This window comes from Drosophila gunungcola (genome assembly GCF_025200985.1).
Source record: "Drosophila gunungcola strain Sukarami chromosome 2R unlocalized genomic scaffold, Dgunungcola_SK_2 000004F, whole genome shotgun sequence".
Classification (NCBI taxonomy): Eukaryota; Metazoa; Arthropoda; class Insecta; order Diptera; family Drosophilidae; genus Drosophila; species Drosophila gunungcola.
In genome coordinates, this window is record NW_026453167.1 from 628,433 (window position 1) to 646,577 (window position 18,145).

At 46.9% G+C, this 18,145-nt stretch overlaps 7 protein-coding genes across 12 annotated transcripts; 3 read left to right on the forward strand and 4 right to left on the reverse strand.

Annotated features, from left to right (window-relative positions):
* Positions 1-212: 212 nt before the first annotated feature.
* Positions 213-3,380, reverse strand: LOC128254477 (sodium-independent sulfate anion transporter). Its single transcript, XM_052983615.1, has 9 exons — positions 3,229-3,380; positions 2,611-2,910; positions 2,330-2,554; positions 2,158-2,273; positions 1,379-1,682; positions 1,017-1,319; positions 800-945; positions 566-736; positions 213-502 (listed from the first exon to the last, which is right to left on the reverse strand). The coding sequence occupies exons 1-9, from the start codon at positions 3,242-3,244 to the stop codon at positions 296-298; spliced, it is 1,788 nt and encodes a 595-aa protein (XP_052839575.1). The 5' UTR covers positions 3,245-3,380; the 3' UTR covers positions 213-295.
* A 60-nt stretch (positions 3,381-3,440) lies between these two features.
* On the reverse strand, positions 3,441-5,626 carry LOC128254486 (WD repeat-containing protein 5). Of its 4 annotated transcripts, none has more exons than XR_008267550.1 (3): positions 4,850-5,133; positions 3,636-4,784; positions 3,441-3,549 (listed from the first exon to the last, which is right to left on the reverse strand). XR_008267550.1 is itself a non-coding variant. In XM_052983626.1 (3 exons), the coding sequence occupies exon 3, from the start codon at positions 4,749-4,751 to the stop codon at positions 3,711-3,713; it is 1,041 nt and encodes a 346-aa protein (XP_052839586.1). In that variant the 5' UTR covers positions 4,752-4,784; positions 4,850-5,009; positions 5,328-5,410; the 3' UTR covers positions 3,599-3,710. The 4 variants fall into 4 exon arrangements, 3 of the variants coding, with proteins under 3 accessions (XP_052839586.1, XP_052839588.1, XP_052839587.1); XM_052983626.1 differs by lacking the exon at positions 3,441-3,549 and adding an exon at positions 5,328-5,410 and having other exon boundaries at positions 3,599-4,784; positions 4,850-5,009; XM_052983628.1 differs by lacking the exons at positions 3,441-3,549; positions 4,850-5,133 and adding an exon at positions 5,571-5,626 and having other exon boundaries at positions 3,599-4,784.
* Positions 5,627-6,121: 495 nt separating this feature from the next.
* Positions 6,122-8,386, forward strand: LOC128254475 (kinesin-like protein subito). Its single transcript, XM_052983613.1, has 3 exons — positions 6,122-6,786; positions 6,850-8,048; positions 8,108-8,386. The coding sequence occupies exons 1-3, from the start codon at positions 6,237-6,239 to the stop codon at positions 8,255-8,257; spliced, it is 1,899 nt and encodes a 632-aa protein (XP_052839573.1). The 5' UTR covers positions 6,122-6,236; the 3' UTR covers positions 8,258-8,386.
* On the reverse strand, positions 8,107-10,107 carry LOC128254478 (uncharacterized). Its single transcript, XM_052983617.1, has one exon. It carries the CDS (start codon positions 10,105-10,107, stop codon positions 8,344-8,346), a length of 1,764 nt encoding a protein of 587 aa, XP_052839577.1. The 3' UTR covers positions 8,107-8,343.
* Positions 10,108-10,216: 109 nt separating this feature from the next.
* Positions 10,217-14,361, reverse strand: LOC128254467 (syndetin). The gene is made up of 10 exons (XM_052983601.1): positions 14,204-14,361; positions 13,879-14,106; positions 13,494-13,811; positions 12,576-13,433; positions 12,192-12,523; positions 11,971-12,136; positions 11,802-11,912; positions 11,424-11,747; positions 11,251-11,363; positions 10,217-11,189 (listed from the first exon to the last, which is right to left on the reverse strand). Exons 1-10 carry the CDS (start codon positions 14,267-14,269, stop codon positions 10,796-10,798), a joined length of 2,910 nt encoding a protein of 969 aa, XP_052839561.1. The 5' UTR covers positions 14,270-14,361; the 3' UTR covers positions 10,217-10,795.
* A 477-nt stretch (positions 14,362-14,838) lies between these two features.
* Positions 14,839-16,745, forward strand: LOC128254480 (uncharacterized). Its single transcript, XM_052983619.1, has 4 exons — positions 14,839-15,087; positions 15,165-15,410; positions 15,466-15,703; positions 15,761-16,745. Exons 1-4 carry the CDS (start codon positions 14,986-14,988, stop codon positions 16,609-16,611), a joined length of 1,437 nt encoding a protein of 478 aa, XP_052839579.1. The 5' UTR covers positions 14,839-14,985; the 3' UTR covers positions 16,612-16,745.
* LOC128254487 (stomatin-4) lies at positions 16,717-17,968 on the forward strand. Of its 3 annotated transcripts, none has more exons than XM_052983629.1 (3): positions 16,717-16,851; positions 16,907-17,423; positions 17,485-17,968. In XM_052983629.1, exons 1-3 carry the CDS (start codon positions 16,764-16,766, stop codon positions 17,747-17,749), a joined length of 870 nt encoding a protein of 289 aa, XP_052839589.1. In that variant the 5' UTR covers positions 16,717-16,763; the 3' UTR covers positions 17,750-17,968. The 3 variants fall into 3 exon arrangements, with proteins under 3 accessions (XP_052839589.1, XP_052839590.1, XP_052839591.1); XM_052983630.1 differs by having other exon boundaries at positions 17,007-17,423; XM_052983631.1 differs by having other exon boundaries at positions 16,907-17,368; positions 17,485-17,618.
* The last annotated feature ends 177 nt before the right edge of the window (positions 17,969-18,145 follow it).

The following is an 18,145-nucleotide window of genomic DNA, read 5'->3' on the forward strand; positions in this document are numbered from 1 at the left end:
GCTCTCCACGTGAAGTGGGCCATAAATTACTTTCGCCTTGAACAGAGAAAGGTTCGAGAAAAGGTCGTGCAGACAGGCAGTCTGCGAGTCGGTTGCGGTCAACAGCTCAATTAATTTCACTGTCCAACTATTATGACATCATTATCGGCTTTTCCCCGAAGGATGCAACTGCCAGACGTAATTCTAGTCCCAGCCAGACAAACTGTCGCCTCTCAAGTGGTTTTTTCTTAAATGCAATTTCTGATCTTGAGGTAATACTTTCAGCTTAAATGTTAGTAAAAATAGGATAGGATGTCTAGGCCTCAATGGTCACCGTGGAGGCTGTGCTGGAGGGGCCGTCGAAGTGGCTGGCCACCACCTCCTCCAGCGTCAAATCGAACTTGAATATGGGTCGCAGATCGCTACTCAGGCGGCAAACTACTCCGGCCGAGGCAATGTTCCAGTTCCAGCAGATCATGGCGCAGTTAAGAGCCTCCAAATCGCCCTTCATAGAGACAACGTTCTGTGGGGCAAACAAGTATATAAGTATCTTTCAAATTGTTGACTTTTCGATTGCCTATATTACCATAGCCACTGTGTAGTCAATGGAGTTTATCTCCTCTCCCTTGATGACCACCAATTGCGTCTCGCCATTTTGTTTGTTGAGAAAGCGCACCACCTTTTCCTTAAGATATTCAGCGGATGCATAGTCCAGTTTCTGTTTCACGTCCACCACGCTCACTTCGTGGCCATTGATCTAAAGGACAATAACTTATTAGCTTCTGTGTGATAAATCTAGATGGGATAGATTACTTTATACCTTCTCCAGCTTGATTTCGACATGGGGACGTGCACTGCTATAAAGAATATAGACCATATTAGCAGCAATGCCGCAGAGTATTCCATACTCCAAGCTCCAAAACATACATGTGATAACTGTGACCAAAAACGGAAACAGATCCTTCTCTGGAAAGGTAAAACAGAGTTTTACAATTTTCCCAGTTTTACAAAACAAATAAAAACCACTCTATACGCACTTTTCGACTTCCACATGTCCCTAATCCTGTGCAGCTCTACCAGCGATATCATGGCTGCAATAATAATGGCAGCCAAAGTGCATTTTGGTATAAAGTAGAAGGTTTGAGTGAGGAAAGCTAGTGCCATGAGCACCAGGGCACCGGTGACTGCTCCTCCCAGGGGGGTTTTCACTCCACTGGCATTATTCACAGCCGTGCGGGTAAACGATCCGGTTACGGGCATCGAGAGCACAAAGCTGCCCATGATGTTGCACATGCCCAATGCCACCATCTCCTGTGAGGCATCAACAATTTTTCCCTTGGCTGTAAGTGTAACGTTTCTTTAGATTACTGCCTCAATGGTAAAAGGAAATCATACATACAAAATGCCTTGGATATGGCCACTATTTCCAGGATCGAAATGAGGGGAATGGAGCCCAAGGAAGCGCCCACTGTGCTAATCATTTCGCCAAAGGACACATATTCGCCATCCACAGTGGTGCTAAACGGAGGCAGGCGGAAGGGAGGCACTCCGGCCGTAATGTTGCCAGTGACCCGGAAGGGCTGGTTGCCATCTCGACTCAGGATGTAGGCCAAAAAGGTGCCAAAAATCACGGCCAGTGCGTTTCGAGAGAGGCCAAGGTACTTCCAGAATATGCGGTTGCCCCACTTGATGTCCTTTACGAGCTGTAATTTAATGAGTTTTGGTAATTAAACAATAGTACTGATCAAATATAAAAATAATTATAACAAGCATACTACTGAAGTTAACTTTTGGAAGTAAAACTTTATTAAATAACTTTAAAACGAAAATGAACGTTCAAAACTATTATGATGCTAAAGTGAAAGTTCGGAAGTGAAAGCGAGAACAAGGTTAAGAAATTAACCAATAAAATACCAAAAGAATATATAAATAAATACTTTAATTATCAAGTTTAATAAATTAATCAATAATATTTATAAATATTTTAATATATCTGAATAAAACAGTGGTGAATACAATGACAATATACTCTCTTGAGCACTATATTTAACAAATACCTTTTAAAACAACTTTAACGTTTAGAAACGAAATCGAAAACCAAGTTAATTGGTTTCAATTGGAATCAAGGAATTATCATGCACCCATTAACTACGAAATTGATTTGTTTTGCCCTCTTACCGTCATGAGCAGCAGAAAAACGAGCGATGAGACACCCAGCAGGGCATCCCAGACCCTTATGGACGGCAAATGGGTGAAGAAATTCTTCCAGGCGGGCAGTAAGTCATTTGAAGGACCTGGTTACAGATAGATTTACATTTCAGTTAGTTTTAAATGTATGGAAAGAACTCACTGGTCAAACCAACGATGTTGTTGATCTGGGCACTGCCAATTGTGACGGCCGCCGCCATGGTGAAGCCAGTGATCACGGGAATCGAGATGAACCTCACCAGGACGCCCATGTTGAGTAGACCGAGGATGAGCACAATGCAGCCAGCCAGGAAACAAACCAGTACAGCATAATCCGGACTAATTGTGGCATACTGGTTGACCATCAAGGCCATAATGGCGGTGGTGGCTGGGGGAGATTAAAAAATTAGTATTGGATATCCAAAAACCCCGATCTCAACTCACCAATTGTGACATCCTTGCAGGAACCAAAGACAATGTATGTGAAGCAGCCCATGAAGGCGGAGTACAAGCCGTACTGCGGCTCCAAACCAGCGACCACTCCATAGGCAATCGCCTGGGGAATGGTGGTCAGGCCCACCGTGAATCCCGCGATGAAGTCCTGCATGATGTACTCCAACCGGTAGCGGGGCAGCCACTTCAGGATCGGGAACTTGTTGGTCACGGTGGCAGGACGACACAGCTTTCGCCCGCCATCCCTGATAAGCGAGCTCACACTGGGCAGCTGCTCTCGGTACAGATTATCTGGGGATCCAAAAACATGCCTTGGATCAGCTTAATAATCTTTGATAACCCCTCCTCCTCTGGCGTTGGCTAATCTTCCCTGGCAGCAGCAGCATGTTGGGACATCTGTCCATCTACTGTTTGTTTTATTGACATAGGGCTTATCAATCGGCAGTTCGGACTACCCCACACCGATAAGCCGTGATACTATTTTATGAATTGACACGTTTTTTATACAACCGATAATTGCGAGATTGCATCGCACTTTCCCACTGGACATAAATCTATTGACCCTGAATGCCATTCCGTTTCCGTAAAAACCCCGGGAGAGTTACTCACCCTCGTCCGCTCTCATTGCGGATGCTTCTCCGGCTTCAATACTGCGTTTCTGGTTCTGCGCACGAGATTGTGAGATCAATTATTGGCCTGAGAGTATGACAAAAACGGGGCAGCTAAGGCGTCCGCTCAGTGTGCCGCTCCAGACACGACTGCCGCTCCGATCGGTGAATGAAAGCAATCGTGCCTGAAGTTCGTATAGGTGTACTGGCCATATAAGATTTACAAGAGCAGGTAACTGGTACCGCTTTATCTTGTTAGCCCTGTTGCCAGTCCGTCGATCAACAACTGCACATACAAATTTGCACGTTTGCTTGGCTGCCCCTTATAATACACAAAAAAAAAAAACATTTACAGGTTGATCATTAGGTAGGCTTTAGTTGATTGTCAGGATATATCACGATCTCTACTTGCAGCTCTTTCTGATTTGACAGCAAAAGTCTTGTGCAACTACAGGTTAAATGGGTATCAGATTGGGTATCCCTCTACTCGCTGCTCTTCCAGATCTTGACGGCGTAAGTGTTCTGCCGGGCGCCGGTGGCAATCAGATTCGCCGTGGGATGGCAATCAGTGCAGAGCACCCCGTCGCCCTGGGTGGCCGCCTTCTGGACCAGCTGCCTGGTCTGCAAGTCCCAGATGCAGAGCGAATCGTCCTCGCTGCCGGACACTATCCAAATGCCCGCCGAGATGGAGAAGTTGGCGGTCAGGCAATAGGACTCGTTCACATGGCCTCGAAAAACCCTCAAACACTTGGGCTTCTCGTAGTTCCACAGCCGGAGGGAACTGTTCAGCATGGAGGCCAGGATGTAGCGGCCGTTGGGCGAGAACTTCACATGTCCCACCGGGATGTTGTCGTCGTCGATGAGAGTCTTCAGCACGTGGCAGGTGCTAGTGTCCCACAGGCGCACCAGTCCATCAAAGCTGCTCGTGACGAAAATGCTGCCCTCCCGGTTGAAGTCCACCGAACGGACGGGTTCCTGGTGGGCTGGCACTGTCTTGAGGGTTCTTCCAGTGCGCAAATCCCATAGGCGTACTGTATTATCGAAACTTCCAGAGGCCAGCAGGTTGCACTGCGGATTAAAGCAGCAGGAGAAGACAAATTCACTGTGCCCGGTCAGAGTTTTCACGCAGAGCACACTGCGCGGATCCCAGAGGCGAACGTTGGTGTCATCGCTGCAGCTGGCGAGGATTCCACTGGCCGACCAGGCCACATCGTTGATTCCCATCTCGTGGCCCCCTAGAGATTGGATGCAGCTCCCGGCCTGCACATCCCACAGCTTGAGGACCCTGTCGGCGGAGCCACTGGCCAGGTGGTCACCATCCGGACCAAACTTCACGGCCGTAATGCATCCAGTATGACCGAGGAGCAAGTTTTGGGTAGCGTAACCCGGAGATAGGGGCTTGATGAATTTGCCGGGGGCCAAGGACAGCTTGGCGGGCGGAAGGGGCACCTTGAAGGGATTGCCGGGGGACTCCGAAGTGGAAGTAACCATTTTATTCCCACTTTCTTCTGTCAAATCAATCATTGCGGACTCGGACTCTTACGGGTCTTGTTAAATCTGGAAAACCTTGAAAATAGTCGAAAATGGAAGGAGAAACTCAAAAAGGACAATTTGATAATTACCTTTTTGTTTTAACACACTTTTTTTTTAATAAATAACGAAAAGGAAAGGGATGTCTTGGCTTGGCAAAATGGCGCTGACAATTTGTAAAACTGTTTTTTTTTTCAGCTTTTTCGGCCTGCCAACTTTTTGTATTTTTTTGCTGGGCGCACATTGGCAAATCTTCAATTTCCACATTTGAAAAGGAAAAATATGTAGCAACTTTAAAAATTTAAATTGCAATTTAATTTAAATTTTGATTTCATATTTTTCCTTTCGACATTTCTATATTAATGCTGATAACTTTTCGTAAAAACATTAAACAAAAAATAAGTTTTACTAACAATTTTGTATATGACTTGCAGAATTGCTTATGTTAACTGCATCTAAAGTAAAAAAAAGTTCAGGCGGCGAGTCTTTATCGCGCCATTTTGTATTCATTTATAACTTTTATTACAAGTATATTTGCCAAGTTCAACAAATGTTAATTGTTTCGCTTACTATTACTCTTCCATTTGGTCAATATTTGTTTAAATTGCCAGACACCGGGCGTAAAAAATCAGACTGAGAAAAAGAAAATAAACAAGAGCAATTAATTTGCGTTGTGTGGCGACAGGGCGGAATATTTGCACAGCCTGTTATGCTGCCCAGACTTGTTAACCAAACTTTAAACAAACGGCCGGTGGTGTGCCGGTAATTTGTCACCTAATTATTTGCTGACGCTGCTAATCTGAACAGACTTACATATATGTACGCAAAATTGGATAATGCGATAAACGAGTCAGTGAACTGTGTATTTGAATAATAATTTGGCATGTATCACATATTTCTACTTTTTTTCGCTGTAATATGTATGTTAAAGTAAAGACAATTTCTACATTTTTGGCTAATGTTGAAAACAAACGCCCAACGGTTTTCCAACTTGCATGTTGGCTTACGATTTATACATTGCAACAGTATGTCGATGTCTCACATAAAATACATTAAAAAATTATAAATACCATGGTTTGTTGTTATATTCTTGTGTTCTCAAATATTTTACTAACTAATTAATTTTCTTAAAACCTAAATTATGTATATAAAGAGGACAGCATTGCTTTGGAATTATAAAAGTCACAAAAATTTTTTTAACTCTCCTCAACAAAATGTACTTAAAATCCTTTTTGTAATATTTAAACAAATTTCTATTTTAACTTTCAAAATTAATAAGGGTTTCTGGTATATTTCCTGGTATATTTTAACGATAAGTGGTATATTTAAAATGCTCCCACGGTCACACTAAGCAGTAATGCTGTCAGCTGTCATTTTGAATTAAACGGAAGTTGGCAGCCCCTTGGCGTCTGAAAAAATAGCGCGAAAGGAAGTTAAGTTTAGAATCGATTCTTTAAACCAAAATAAAAGCGGCTGAGCATGGAAGACAAGGAGGTTCCGGAGGTGCCGCCGCAGCGGGAGACGCGCTCCTTCCTAATGGCCCGCGAGCCCTCCGTCGACCGCCGCTTCCGGCCGCGACCCAACAAAAAGATGCGTCTGTTCGCCCAAATCCAGGAATCGGAGGAGGAGAGCTCCTCCGAGTACTCGGACACGGAGTCGGACTACAAGTACCAGTCCAGTGAGGCCCACACGGATGGAGGCGCCTCCTGTGCCACCAGTGCGGCGGACAACAGCAGCGTGGAGACGGGGCCACAGGTCTTTCTGCGCCTGCGTCCCGTCAAGGATGCCTCCAAGGCGTACGTGGTCTCCGAGGACAGCAATGTGCTCATTACCAGTTGCAAGGTGGACTCGACAAGCAACAATGTGAACCGCATGGAGAAGCACTTTGGCTTCACCACCATCTTCGACAGCACTGTGGGCCAGAGGGACATATACGACTCCTGCGTGGGACCCAAGATCTTGGAGGAGGAGTGTGTGACCATCATGACCTACGGCACTTCGGGCTCGGGCAAGACCTACACATTGCTGGGTAAGCTGAGAGGAATTTTAATAATTATTTCCTTGGTAATCATCACTTGAAATCCATCCTCAGGCGATGATGTGCGAGCTGGCATCATTCCGCGTGCCCTGGAGAACATATTCACAATGTACAAGGACATGATCTTTCGCGCACCCAAGCTCAAGCTGATCAACGGATGCATCGTCTTTCTGCAGGACGACGCCTCGCTGAAGGAGATGCAGATTCGGAAGAAGCTGCTGGACTTGTGTCCCGACATCAGTGCCCACTACCAGCGCTTGAAGCAGGTCATTGATGGGGATCACGCCTTCGAATCGAAGTCCGCCACCGACACGTCCGTCCTGGTCTGGGTGTCCTTCGTGGAGATCTACAACGAACTGGTGTACGACTTGCTGGCCATTCCGCCGAAACAGGACAAGTTGGGCGAGCTGCCGCGCAAGAACCTGAAGATCGTGGGCAACAAGGGTCAGGTGTTCATCAAGGGAATGAGCAGTGTCTTCGTGAAGAGCAGCGAGGAGGCGCTGCAGCTGCTCCGGCTGGGCCAGCAGCGCTCCACGTACGCCTCTACCTCGGTGAATGCCAACTCCAGCCGATCGCATTGCGTCTTCACCGTGGACATACTCAAGTACAATCGCTCGGGCATGACTACCCAGAGTTCGTACAAATTCTGCGACCTGGCTGGTTCGGAGCGGGTGAACAACACGGGCACCACGGGCCTGCGTCTCAAGGAGGCCAAGAACATCAACACCTCGCTGATGGTGCTGGGCCGTTGTCTCAATGCGGCCAGCACCGTGCAGAAAAAGAAAAACGCCGACATCATTCCATACCGCGACTCCAAGCTCACGATGCTGCTGCAGGCGGCATTGCTGGGCAGGGAGAAGTTGGCCATGATCGTGACGGTCACTCCGCTGGACAAGTACTACGAGGAGAACCTGAATGTCCTGAACTTCGCCTCCATCGCGAAGAACATCATCTTTAAGGAACCCGTAATCAAGCAGCATCGTGTCAGCTACTGCGGTTTCATGGAATTCTCGAAAATGTCATCGTTCGAGGGCGGTGATTACGTCAAGGAACTGGAGGAAGAGAACGTCCGCCTGCAGTGCGAGGTTGAGCAGTTGAAGTACGAACATGTGCTGCAGATGCAACTTTTGGAGGAGAAACTGCGCCGGGAACTCACTTCCACTTACCAGGAGATAATCGAAAACAACAAGAAGCAATACGAAGATGAATGCGGGAAGAAGCTTTTGATTGCACAAAGGGAGTCGGATTTTATGGTTAGCTAATCAGGCTATAATTATAACTTGTCTGGTGTTCATAACTCAATCTTTCACAGATTGCCTCTCAGAAGCGGCGGTACGAAGAGCAAATAGAAGACCTCAAGGATGAGATCGAGGAACTTAAAAATCCCAGAAGCGACACGGACAGTTCCGACGATGCAAATGATTCCAAGTCGCCCATTGAAATCATTGACGATGATGAGTAGTAGTTTCCTTAATTCACAATTTTTAAGTTTTTGAGTGTTTAGTGCCGTTTTAATTTAATTTCCATAACTAATGTGCTTCGGAGTTTTCAGAGTTGTCTAATAAATGTGTAAAAGATAACAGAAATATAAGGTGAGATGCTAGTCCAGATAACTTCCAGCAGGAACATAAGCGAGGCAATCGCTAGGAGTGTTCCGTAGGCCAGCCACACCCACTGCAGATCCCTTAACCGCAGAGCAGCATTCTCCTCAGTTCGCAGACTGGGATCCGCCATGTTGGACAAACCCGCCTCCGTCATGTCGTAGTGATGCATTCCCACCCAGAACTGATACAGCCCATTGGCTCTCACCTCCAGGATCAGTTTGCTGACAGGCTCGGCAAAGCAGGAGCTCTGCGGCCACTGGAACGAGAGCAGGGCCAAGGACCACAGGCAGGCGTCCATGGAGTAAATGAAGAGTTCCCGACTGAAGCGCTTCTGCTGCTCGCTGAAGAGAGTCCAGTGCAATCGAGAGGCGAAGTAGGCACTGCTCGAGTTTCTCCCGTTCCTCAGGTGATGGTACTCACTCACATTGACAACCAGCAAGGCCAGATGCAGATCCCCCAACGTGTACAAGTCTTCTTCGGTGGTGACCAGCGGAATGTCCGTCCGCTGAAGATCAGCGAAACTGCGGGCCTGAAACTCCCGCGGAGGATGCGCCATCATGGTCTCAAGAGCCGCTTCAAAGATACTACTCACATTAAGACCCACAAGTCCCAGCATGAGATATATCCAACGGCTGGAGCAGCCCCTTCTCGGGAAGGACTGACCCAGTACTCCACGTAAAGCTCTATCATTCAGCAGGAAGTCCACTAAGTGGACATCGTCTGTGGATGTCAACTGTCGAAGGAGGCTCAAAACCAATCCATAGGCTAAAACTATGCCTATGGCCAAAAGCATATTGGAAACGCTGCTCAGAAGAAAGTAGATGTCCTTCAGGGGAATCTCTTTGGCCACTGGGATCATCAGGCAGATGTGGGTCAGTTCCAGGGGATAACTGGTGCGGGTCAACTGCTCACTTCGCTCCAACATCGACACACTGGCCGGCACGTCTATGGCCAGGCTCTTGCCCAGCTCCTGGAGGGCAGAGGCATGGAGAAAGCGCCCGGGAGTCACCGTCTGGGCAAGCTGCAGAGTAGCGTTGAGCCTCCATGCCAGCAAGTTGATGAAGCGGCCCACGGATCCGGCTAGGATCTGCTTACCCGTGCGTCTGTCCAAGTAAGGAATAGAACGCGGAAGCCATTGGTCGGGCATCACAATCAGTGGATGACCTTGCATGTTGGGAAAACTCTGGTCGAAGATGGGCGAAAACTGCAGAGGGCGTTGCTCTGTTCGGAAGCTAGGATACGGATTATATCTATAGTAGAAGAGATGCTCATCCGCAGCTAAGAGTCCAACTAGGTATGGAATTCGCAGATGGTAGCTGGTTTGCAGTAGGGCTTCCATTCTTGTTCGATTGGCCAAACTGTTGGCTACATAGAATACCTTTTTATCACTAGGAAAATCCTCCAAAGAAATGGCCAGTTTCTGAAGAAGCTCCTGATCCAGCTCCACTTCATGTCCGGGCAAGCAAATAACATGTAATGCTCTGTCCAAGTTTTGGTTTTTGGGATAAAAACCGCCAGCTGAGTTGAGTATCAAAGGAATTTGTAAATTTCGAAATATTGTCTTTAACCAGGAGTCTGGGCAGTAATTATTCTGGATTATTAGCACAGAAAGTGAAGATTCTGCTGCTGCATTGAGGATGAGTTTCACAGTAGATCCCCTAATTAATACAGGAGTCCAGAGAAGCGCCACCTTAAGTAATGTCCACATGTCCTTTCAATTATGTGGCTTTCACCCCAAATACTCCCTATTTATATTGTAGGCAAACTGTTGAAAGTCATGCCATTAAAGAGAAACGCCCCCAAATGATTAGACACAATTTGCAGTGTTTGTAATATGCATATCTCAAAATATGTAATCTTTGTTATTTCGTTACAGTTGCTAAATAGTTAATGGTGTGTGTTCGTGGGAGGCTCGCAAATCAAATCGACATGCCGCCCATACATTTGAGTTGATTTACAATTATTTGTCCGTTTCCTGCTGCAAATAAATATTACAAATATAGGTAGTAAAATAAATAGATATTTATGCATCTTAATTATACGTGTTTTATGTGTATATATGTCGTCTGCTTTCTCTAGGTACTTAAGTCACGGTGAACGATGAACCAATGGCCAATTATTAATTATCAACTACCAAGATTGCCAATTGCGTTGCATCTGAGATAGCGAAAAAGAGAGCTGGGATTGCACTTAAGAGGGGGTTTTAGAGATTCGAAATTCGAAACGAAGTACATCATAGAGATCGCCTGTATAACTAAGGTAGAATCTTTAGCCTAAACACAATGTTAATTTGCACTAAACGGAATGTTACATACACCTAGAGAATGTCACGAGATTGATCTACTAACAAGGTTAGCCTGGGGTTATAACAAATAAAAATAATCTTTTGGGAGTGCTCAGATAACGCTGCTCAGATTTGAGCCTGTAACGGATCCGTGGTTGTTCTTCTGCGGCGTTGTTGTCGGCGTCGTCGTTGTGGTGACCCCATTGGCCATTCCAACATCCAGCAACTGCAGAAGCCTTTGCCTTGTTCGCTTGTCGCTGATACAAATGCACTGAATAAGGCTGGTCAACTGCCTCGCAGAGTATTCGTCCCCAAGGCGCTGCTGTTCGATCCACTGCTCAAACTGGTCGGGTGCAAAGTAGTACGTTTTGATAAAAACATCAACGTAGGAGCGATGCTGTGGATACTTCTGGTTCGAGATTAGCTCCAGGAACGACATGAAGTTCGCAAAGTCCAGCTGCATAAGAGCGCGTCCTCCAGCCGAGCATTTCTTTACATTAGAGAAGCTGAAAGACGTTAAACTGTAATCAAATAATTCCACGATATAGAAAGCTATTTTTAGCTTACCCCTCTACCAATAGGTGAGTGGCCACATGGGCCATCGAATTCCACACATGCTTGCTGGGGACCGGCACCTCCTTGGCAATCTCTTCCAGACACATAGCAAAGCTTTGAATGTTCTGCCAATAAACGTTGTCAGTTGGGAATGTACATGTTATTTTAAATATATTGTACCCTACCCTGTTTAGAACATCGCTGTAGCTGCTGTGCTGGTGTATCACATGATTCACATCCCACTTAACCTTGGCCATTTGAGCCAGAATGGCCGACAAATCGATGACGCGCGACGTGACGCACGTGTAAACGGGTTTGGCCAGGTCCAGCATATAATTGCTGTACTCCAGGTAGCTGGCCAGCATGGGACGCTCGGCGAGGGGCAGCAAATGGTTTAGATAATGCTGGAGGATGTGGAACTGCTGGATCATGCTGCGACCCGCCTCCACAGCCACAATGCGCTGTGAGAGGCCGTAGAGTGTGTCCGGATTAGCCAGCTCGTTGTTAGCCTGGAAAAGGATGTGTTGAGCAACTTATGATGGAAGGAAACAAAATCAAATTACCAGCGAGGAAAAGTTGATTGGCCACAACTTAATTTGAGACAGGATGTTCGCCTCCACTGAACGCAATCGATGCTCCAGTCGTGGAGTATACATATTATCTGTTGCTACAGGCTAAAACATAGATTTGGTTATAACATGGTTCATGATAGGTTGCGGTATAAAAGCTCACTGCATCCTTTCCGAAAATTTCATGCACAGCGTAGGCATAAAAGTCAATCAATTCCAGCATACAGGACACGATCTTGGGAGATATGCAGTGCAACAGCTTGCACATCTGCAGGTAACGACCAATACAGCGCAAAACATTCAGGGCGGTGTTGTTTACCAGCAGTTGGCTATAAAAAGAATACAGTTTAATAACTTGTCAGAGTAAAAGAAAATGCTATTTACTTGCTGGTGTCATCAAACTCCTTGCTCTGCAGACTCTTCTGTTCGTCATCGCTCTCCTCACTGAAATAACAGGAGGCCTCGTCCACGATGCCGGACAGAATGTCCTCCTCCAACATGGCTGCATCCAATCCTCCATCGAAGGGCGAACTCTTCTCGGAGAATCTAAGAAAATATCCGTAGGAACCGTAAATGGAGCTGCCGCCATCCTGAGAGTGCACGGAAACCAGCTCGTCGCAGTTATTGTTGCTGATTGGGGAGTTATTGGATGAAGCCAGCAATGCTGCTGTCGGCGATTTGTGGCGTCTAAGAGTGTGCCTTACCGATCGGAATTCCTGCAAGGAAAAAGATGTAGTTTTCATCCTCTTAAGTTATAGAATTACTTACAGGCAACTGCAGGATGTGCGCAAATGAGTCAACCTGTGTCCAGGATTCGTTGTCGAGGAAAAGACAGATTTCCTCCACACAGCATATGTGGTAGCGCCGGAAGAATTCCTCGCTCTGCTGCTGCATCGTTTCGATCAGTTTCTCCGACTGCTCGCCGCAGAACTCCTGACCAACTTTCTTCAAACGCTGCACCACGGACAATACCTGGATAAACTGGTCGTATTTGAGCGCCGTCAACTTGGCCGCCTGCAGAAACAGGCACACCTTGGTCAGAATGTCGTTCCACACACGCGACTGTCCCTTTTTCAGCTTTTGCTGGATGTAAACATCTGGAGAGTCCTCCTCCTCCTGTCCGTACAGCTTGTAGTTGTTGTGCCACATCACCACCTGGTAGTAGGAGGCCAAGATAGTCCAGAAGGTCTTGCATAGACTAATCAGGCATGGCAGTAGCTTATCCACACTCAACTGTTCGCACAGCTGCTCGTAGAGCGGCTTGGCCTGATCGTCCTGGCCGGGATCGCTGTAACCACGCAACACCGCATTCACGGACGAGTGAATGGCCGATATGTAGTTGATGTGCAGCTGGTCCATGGCCATCAGCGATTTGTTGGCCAGCTTGTAGGCCTCCTGCAGCTTGGCGTACTTGCGCCCATCGAAACCGAGTACCATCTCATTGAGCACCGTGTCCAGCTGAAACTCCATGAGCAGCATGGTCTCCTGTAGCTTCTTTGAGAGCGATTGTACGCAGTTAAACTGCATGTAGGCCTCAGCGGAGCTCTTGCACTGGAGCAGCAAGGCGATGGCGGCACTATAGTTGTGATCAGCCAACAGCTTCTGTACCTCCACGTCTGTGGTGCGCTGTATGAGAACGAGAGTTATTTAAAATGATAAAAGAACCAAGTTATTTTTATTTCCCACCAGCTTCTTGATGGCCACCAGCGTGTCCAGCACTTCCTTGAGCACCTCTCGTTTGCGGTAGCTGGCCAGGATCTCCAAACTGGTGGTCGTTAGGTTTGTGCGGGCAAAGTTCAGATAAGATCTCGCCTTCTGGCATGTCCACAGCGACTCCTCAAGCTTCTTCTGGGTGTCGTTAATGGCCGCGAACTCACTGCTGCAGGCGTTGCGCTGCTCCAGGATGTTCTGCAGCACCTGCTTGGTGAGAACCTTCTGCTGAGTGCGCAGTTGTGCAATGGTGACCTCGATCAGCTCGTTGTCAATGCCATCGTTGAGAACTTTCTACGGGTACAGATCGTGATGGGGTGTGGTTAATGGCATAGGTTATTAGTTTTGCAACCTGGTTTACCTTGAGCTCGTACAGCTGCGGATTGCTGTCGGGGCTGTAGTAGCACTGCTCGATGCTCTCCAGGATCTCCTGGTCCGACTTTTGTGCGTTCGACTCTCCGGAAGCGGAAGAGGTGGCCGCCGCCGAATCCGTGGCATCCACTTCATGGCTGGGCGAGGAGTCCGTGGTCACCGTTTGTATGAAATAATCCGAAAATCCCATGGCAGGAATTTTCAATTGACGGTTCGTCTGTGTGTGCGTGGGTGTTTTTTTTTGTTTGGTGGTCGGGAAGTAGCGAAAAAGGAGTTAGCTTTGGTTGTTACTTAACCATACGGTTACCAGCTACCTGTTTGTGCAATATGTCCAAGAATTTGCTCTTGAATTCGTCCATTTTGGCCTTGGAATTCTGCATGTTTCAGCCATGAAGATACCAGCCAAGAAACAAAAACGTCTCCCCCTCTCCCTTGTAAGCCAAGTGTGACCGCACTAGCATCCGCGAAAAATTCCAAAGAATATGCAGAAAGCTATAATTGTACCTAGTCAGAGTGGAAAATAGTACCTATATTTGTTCAACTTAGATTAAGCAGAAAGTAGTTAATACTTATAGTTCAGTGTAAAACATCAATTGAACATAATCAATGCTCAGGTGTGTTTGTATTTAAAATTTTTAAATATTAGATAAATTAAAATTAGACAACAATATCATATATATTTAATGAACATGTTACTGATTACCTAGTAGTTTTTTGAGGAGGCTGGTAGTTTTTAAAATGGACGAGGATCCAAATATTATTCCGCCGGCTCTGGATGAAATAGTAATAATATATTATTTGGTTTGTAAGTGAATCAATGAAAATACGTAAAATGTATTTAGCTTCGTAGGAAAACAAATAATATCAAAAACATTTCGTTTATTTTTACATTGATTTATTTTTTCAGATATTGGATTTTTATTAAAGTACCAGTCTTTCTTCCGCCACTTTCCAACACTGCGTCATCGAACACTCTTTAGCATTGCGGCACACTGTCGATTTTCGTTGTGCCGATTTTATTTAAGTTTTTGCATTTATTTGTTTTATGTGGAATGTCAGCTCACTGGAAGTCCCAAAAGACCCAGAAGACTGAAAGATGCGCATCTGCATGGTGTCGGACTTCTTCTACCCGAGCATCGGCGGGGTGGAGGAACACGTCTACAACCTCTCGCAAATGCTGCTCAGCCTGGGTCACAAGGTGATTATTGCTAATTTCCGCAATTGCCAAGGAAGATAACGACTATTTGAACGACTTATTCGTATCTCCCCCACTAGATTGTGGTGCTGACCCACGCCTACGGGAACTGCAGTGGCGTTCGCTATGTGACCGGTGGCCTGAAGGTCTACTATCTGCCCATCAAGGTGTGCTACAACCAGTGCATTCTGCCCACTGCCGTATGCAATGTGCCCATGCTGCGGGCGGTTCTCCTCCGGGAGCGCGTGGACGTGGTCCATGGTCACTCCGCGTTCAGTGCTCTGGCCCACGAGGCACTGATGGTGGGCTCCCTGCTGGGTTTAAAGGTGGGTTTGCTCAACCCTCCCCCAAAAGATTGCTAATCAATTCCCCTTCTTCCAGACTGTATTCACCGATCACAGCCTGTTTGGCTTTGCGGACCTTTCCGCCGCCCTGACCAACAATCTGCTGGAGGTCAACTTGGGCATGGTTAACCACGCCATCTGTGTGTCCCACATTGGCAAGGAGAACACGGTCTTACGCGCTCGAGTGGCCAAACATCGAGTTTCCGTCATTCCCAATGCTGTGGACACTGCCTTGTTTACGCCTGATCCTGGTCAGCGTCCCAGCAATGACACAAGTGAGCATTCCCTTCCCTTGAACAGCTCCCCATACTAACTGAGTTCCGTTTTCCCAGTTAACATTGTTGTGGCTTCGCGTCTGGTCTACCGCAAAGGCATAGATCTGCTGGCTGGCATTATACCCCGCTTCAAGAAAATTCCAAATGTGAACTTCATCATTGTCGGCGATGGTCCCAAGCGGGATCTGCTGGAGGAGATTCGCGAAAAGACCAACATGCAGGACAGAGTGGAAATGGTGGGAGCCGTGGAGCACGCCAGGGTTCGTGATGTCCTGGTGCGTGGCCACATCTTCGTGAATACCTCACTGACTGAGGCCTACTGCATGGCCATCGTTGAGGCTGCTTCCTGTGGCCTGCAAGTGGTGTCCACCTGTGTGGGCGGAATTCCAGAGGTGCTGCCAAAGAGCTTGATACTGCTGGCGGAGCCAGACGTAGATGCCATACACGCTGCCATTTTGGTGGCCATCGAGCGACATCAAAAGAGTTCCTTTAAGGTTAGCCCTCCTCTTGCCAATGGACACTTGCCGTCGGAGAACGGCAATGGAAAAGGAAAACGGCGACGTCGCAAGAAAGTGGATGCTTTTCCGCAACTGCCATCATCCTCGGCTCCACCCGCGGATCAGTGTAGCCATCACACAGAACCAGTGATGTGTCCCTACAAATGTAACGAGCTGGTAGAGACGCTGTACAACTGGGAGGACGTGGCCCTCCGCACAGTGAAGGTATACGATCGGATTCTACAGGAGCGCTCCTTCACCACCAGTGAGCTGGTGTTTGCTGTGTGGCAGCACGGATCCTGGTTCCTCGTCTTTTTCGTAGTGGCCCACTATATGATGCGTCTGCTGGAGCTTTGGCGCCCTCGAAGACGTGTGGAGCTAGCCCAGGATATGCAACATCCGCTCAGCTAGCAAAGACCAAACGGATTCCATTCTTCCATCTACTAGCCAATTTTTATGAGTACACATTAGATGACAGAACTCTATTTGAGAGTTTATTTATTGTCCATAGTCGTAGTCGAATACACTGTCACCATAAACAACAACCTGCTAAATCTACTGTAATGACTGATCCTGCGGTATTGGCCCAGAGCTCCTCGGTAAACATATTCCACGACGAATCGATCTTGCCGCAGCGTAATGTGAAAACAAGTGAGCTTCCCGCAATGCCAACTACGTAATTTCCAAAGACCCTGTTTACAAACAGCTGAAAATTTACCCCCGTCGTGTGCGGAAAAAACATTGTATGTGCTTTCGCTCATTCTGATAGTCCTGACGTTGCCGTGGTCCCTTATCTTCTGCATCAGGGTCATGTCGGAGTACGAGCGTGCGGTGGTGCTGCGACTGGGTCGGCTGCGTACCAAACTGCCCAGGGGACCGGGCGTCATTTTTTTGGTGCCCTGCATCGATGTCATCGTCGTCGTGGATATACGCACCAGGTCGTTTGACTTGGATAGACAGGCGATTCTAACTCGCGACATGGTGACCATCAGCATCGATGGAGTTGTGTACTACAGCATTAAAAGCCCATTGGATGCGATGCTGCAGGTTTACGATCCGGAGGAGGCCACCGAGAAGCTGGCCATGACTACGCTGCGCACTGTTGCCGGCACCCACAAGCTAATGGATCTGCTCTCCTCCAAGGAGTACCTGTCCAACCAGATCGAAGGTATACTGTACAACTCCACAGAGCCTTGGGGAGTGCGTGTGGAGAGGGTGGAGATGTATGTAAACTCTTGTTTTTACTTCAACTGTTAATCCTCCATCTACATATCTGTTCGCTAGAAAGGAGATCTTCATGCCGGATCAACTGAAGCGGGCGTTGGCCGTGGAGCAGGAGGCGTTGCGGGAGGCCAAGGCCAAGGTGGCCGCCGCCCAAGGAGAGCGGGATGCGGTCAAGGCGTTGAAGGAGGCCGCCGACATCATGGAGACCAACCCAATTGCTCTACAGCTGCGCTACCTGCAAACGCTGAACTCCATTTGCAACGATAACACCAGATCCTACGTCTTCCCATTCCCCGTGGACATTGTAAGGAAACTGATGAAGTGATTGGCAGTGATTATTGTGCAATTGTGCAATTCCATAAATACTCTCTGTACTACATATGTTGGTCTAAATATCGTTCAATTATATGTGTATGACCTCAGTTTGTAGTTAATACTTAAATCTAAATGCTCAATTTAATAAAGCAATTTATTCCTAAACATGCTCTTATTTTCATATATAAATTAAGATCAAAATTACAGAATATAAGTTGAGTAAAGACAACTTTTAATGCATTTTTAAAGTAGCATAGTAGATATTATTTTTAAATCTAAATTAAGGTCAAGCCAAGCATAATTACTTTATTCCAAAATACACAAGTTAATGGTAGTAAACAAAATAGAATTAAATAAAAAATAATCGTAATGTATTTTGTATCCTGCAAGTTATTTATATAATGCT

Coding starts and splice junctions, on each gene's coding strand:
- LOC128254480 (XM_052983619.1), top strand. CDS start 14,986: ATGCGCATCTGCATGGTGTCGGACTTCTTCTACCCGAGCATCGGCGGG. Junction 15,088..15,164: donor TGCTCAGCCTGGGTCACAAG/GTGATTATTGCT, acceptor CTCCCCCACTAG/ATTGTGGTGCTGACCCACGC. Junction 15,411..15,465: donor GCTCCCTGCTGGGTTTAAAG/GTGGGTTTGCTC, acceptor CCCTTCTTCCAG/ACTGTATTCACCGATCACAG.
- LOC128254487 (XM_052983629.1), top strand. CDS start 16,764: ATGACTGATCCTGCGGTATTGGCCCAGAGCTCCTCGGTAAACATATTC. Junction 16,852..16,906: donor GCAGCGTAATGTGAAAACAA/GTGAGCTTCCCG, acceptor GTTTACAAACAG/CTGAAAATTTACCCCCGTCG. Junction 17,424..17,484: donor CGTGTGGAGAGGGTGGAGAT/GTATGTAAACTC, acceptor TCTGTTCGCTAG/AAAGGAGATCTTCATGCCGG.
- LOC128254477 (XM_052983615.1), bottom strand. Junction 1,320..1,378: donor GGCCATATCCAAGGCATTTT/GTATGTATGATT, acceptor TTACACTTACAG/CCAAGGGAAAAATTGTTGAT. Junction 946..1,016: donor GGACATGTGGAAGTCGAAAA/GTGCGTATAGAG, acceptor TTACCTTTCCAG/AGAAGGATCTGTTTCCGTTT.
- LOC128254467 (XM_052983601.1), bottom strand. CDS start 14,269: ATGCAGAATTCCAAGGCCAAAATGGACGAATTCAAGAGCAAATTCTTG. Junction 13,812..13,878: donor CGCAGCTGTACGAGCTCAAG/GTAAACCAGGTT, acceptor CTGTACCCGTAG/AAAGTTCTCAACGATGGCAT. Junction 11,364..11,423: donor ACAGCGATGTTCTAAACAGG/GTAGGGTACAAT, acceptor GTTTATTGGCAG/AACATTCAAAGCTTTGCTAT.
- LOC128254478 (XM_052983617.1), bottom strand. CDS start 10,107: ATGTGGACATTACTTAAGGTGGCGCTTCTCTGGACTCCTGTATTAATT.
- LOC128254475 (XM_052983613.1), top strand. CDS start 6,237: ATGGAAGACAAGGAGGTTCCGGAGGTGCCGCCGCAGCGGGAGACGCGC. Junction 6,787..6,849: donor CAAGACCTACACATTGCTGG/GTAAGCTGAGAG, acceptor ATCCATCCTCAG/GCGATGATGTGCGAGCTGGC. Junction 8,049..8,107: donor AAAGGGAGTCGGATTTTATG/GTTAGCTAATCA, acceptor AATCTTTCACAG/ATTGCCTCTCAGAAGCGGCG.
- LOC128254486 (XM_052983628.1), bottom strand. CDS start 4,751: ATGATTGATTTGACAGAAGAAAGTGGGAATAAAATGGTTACTTCCACT.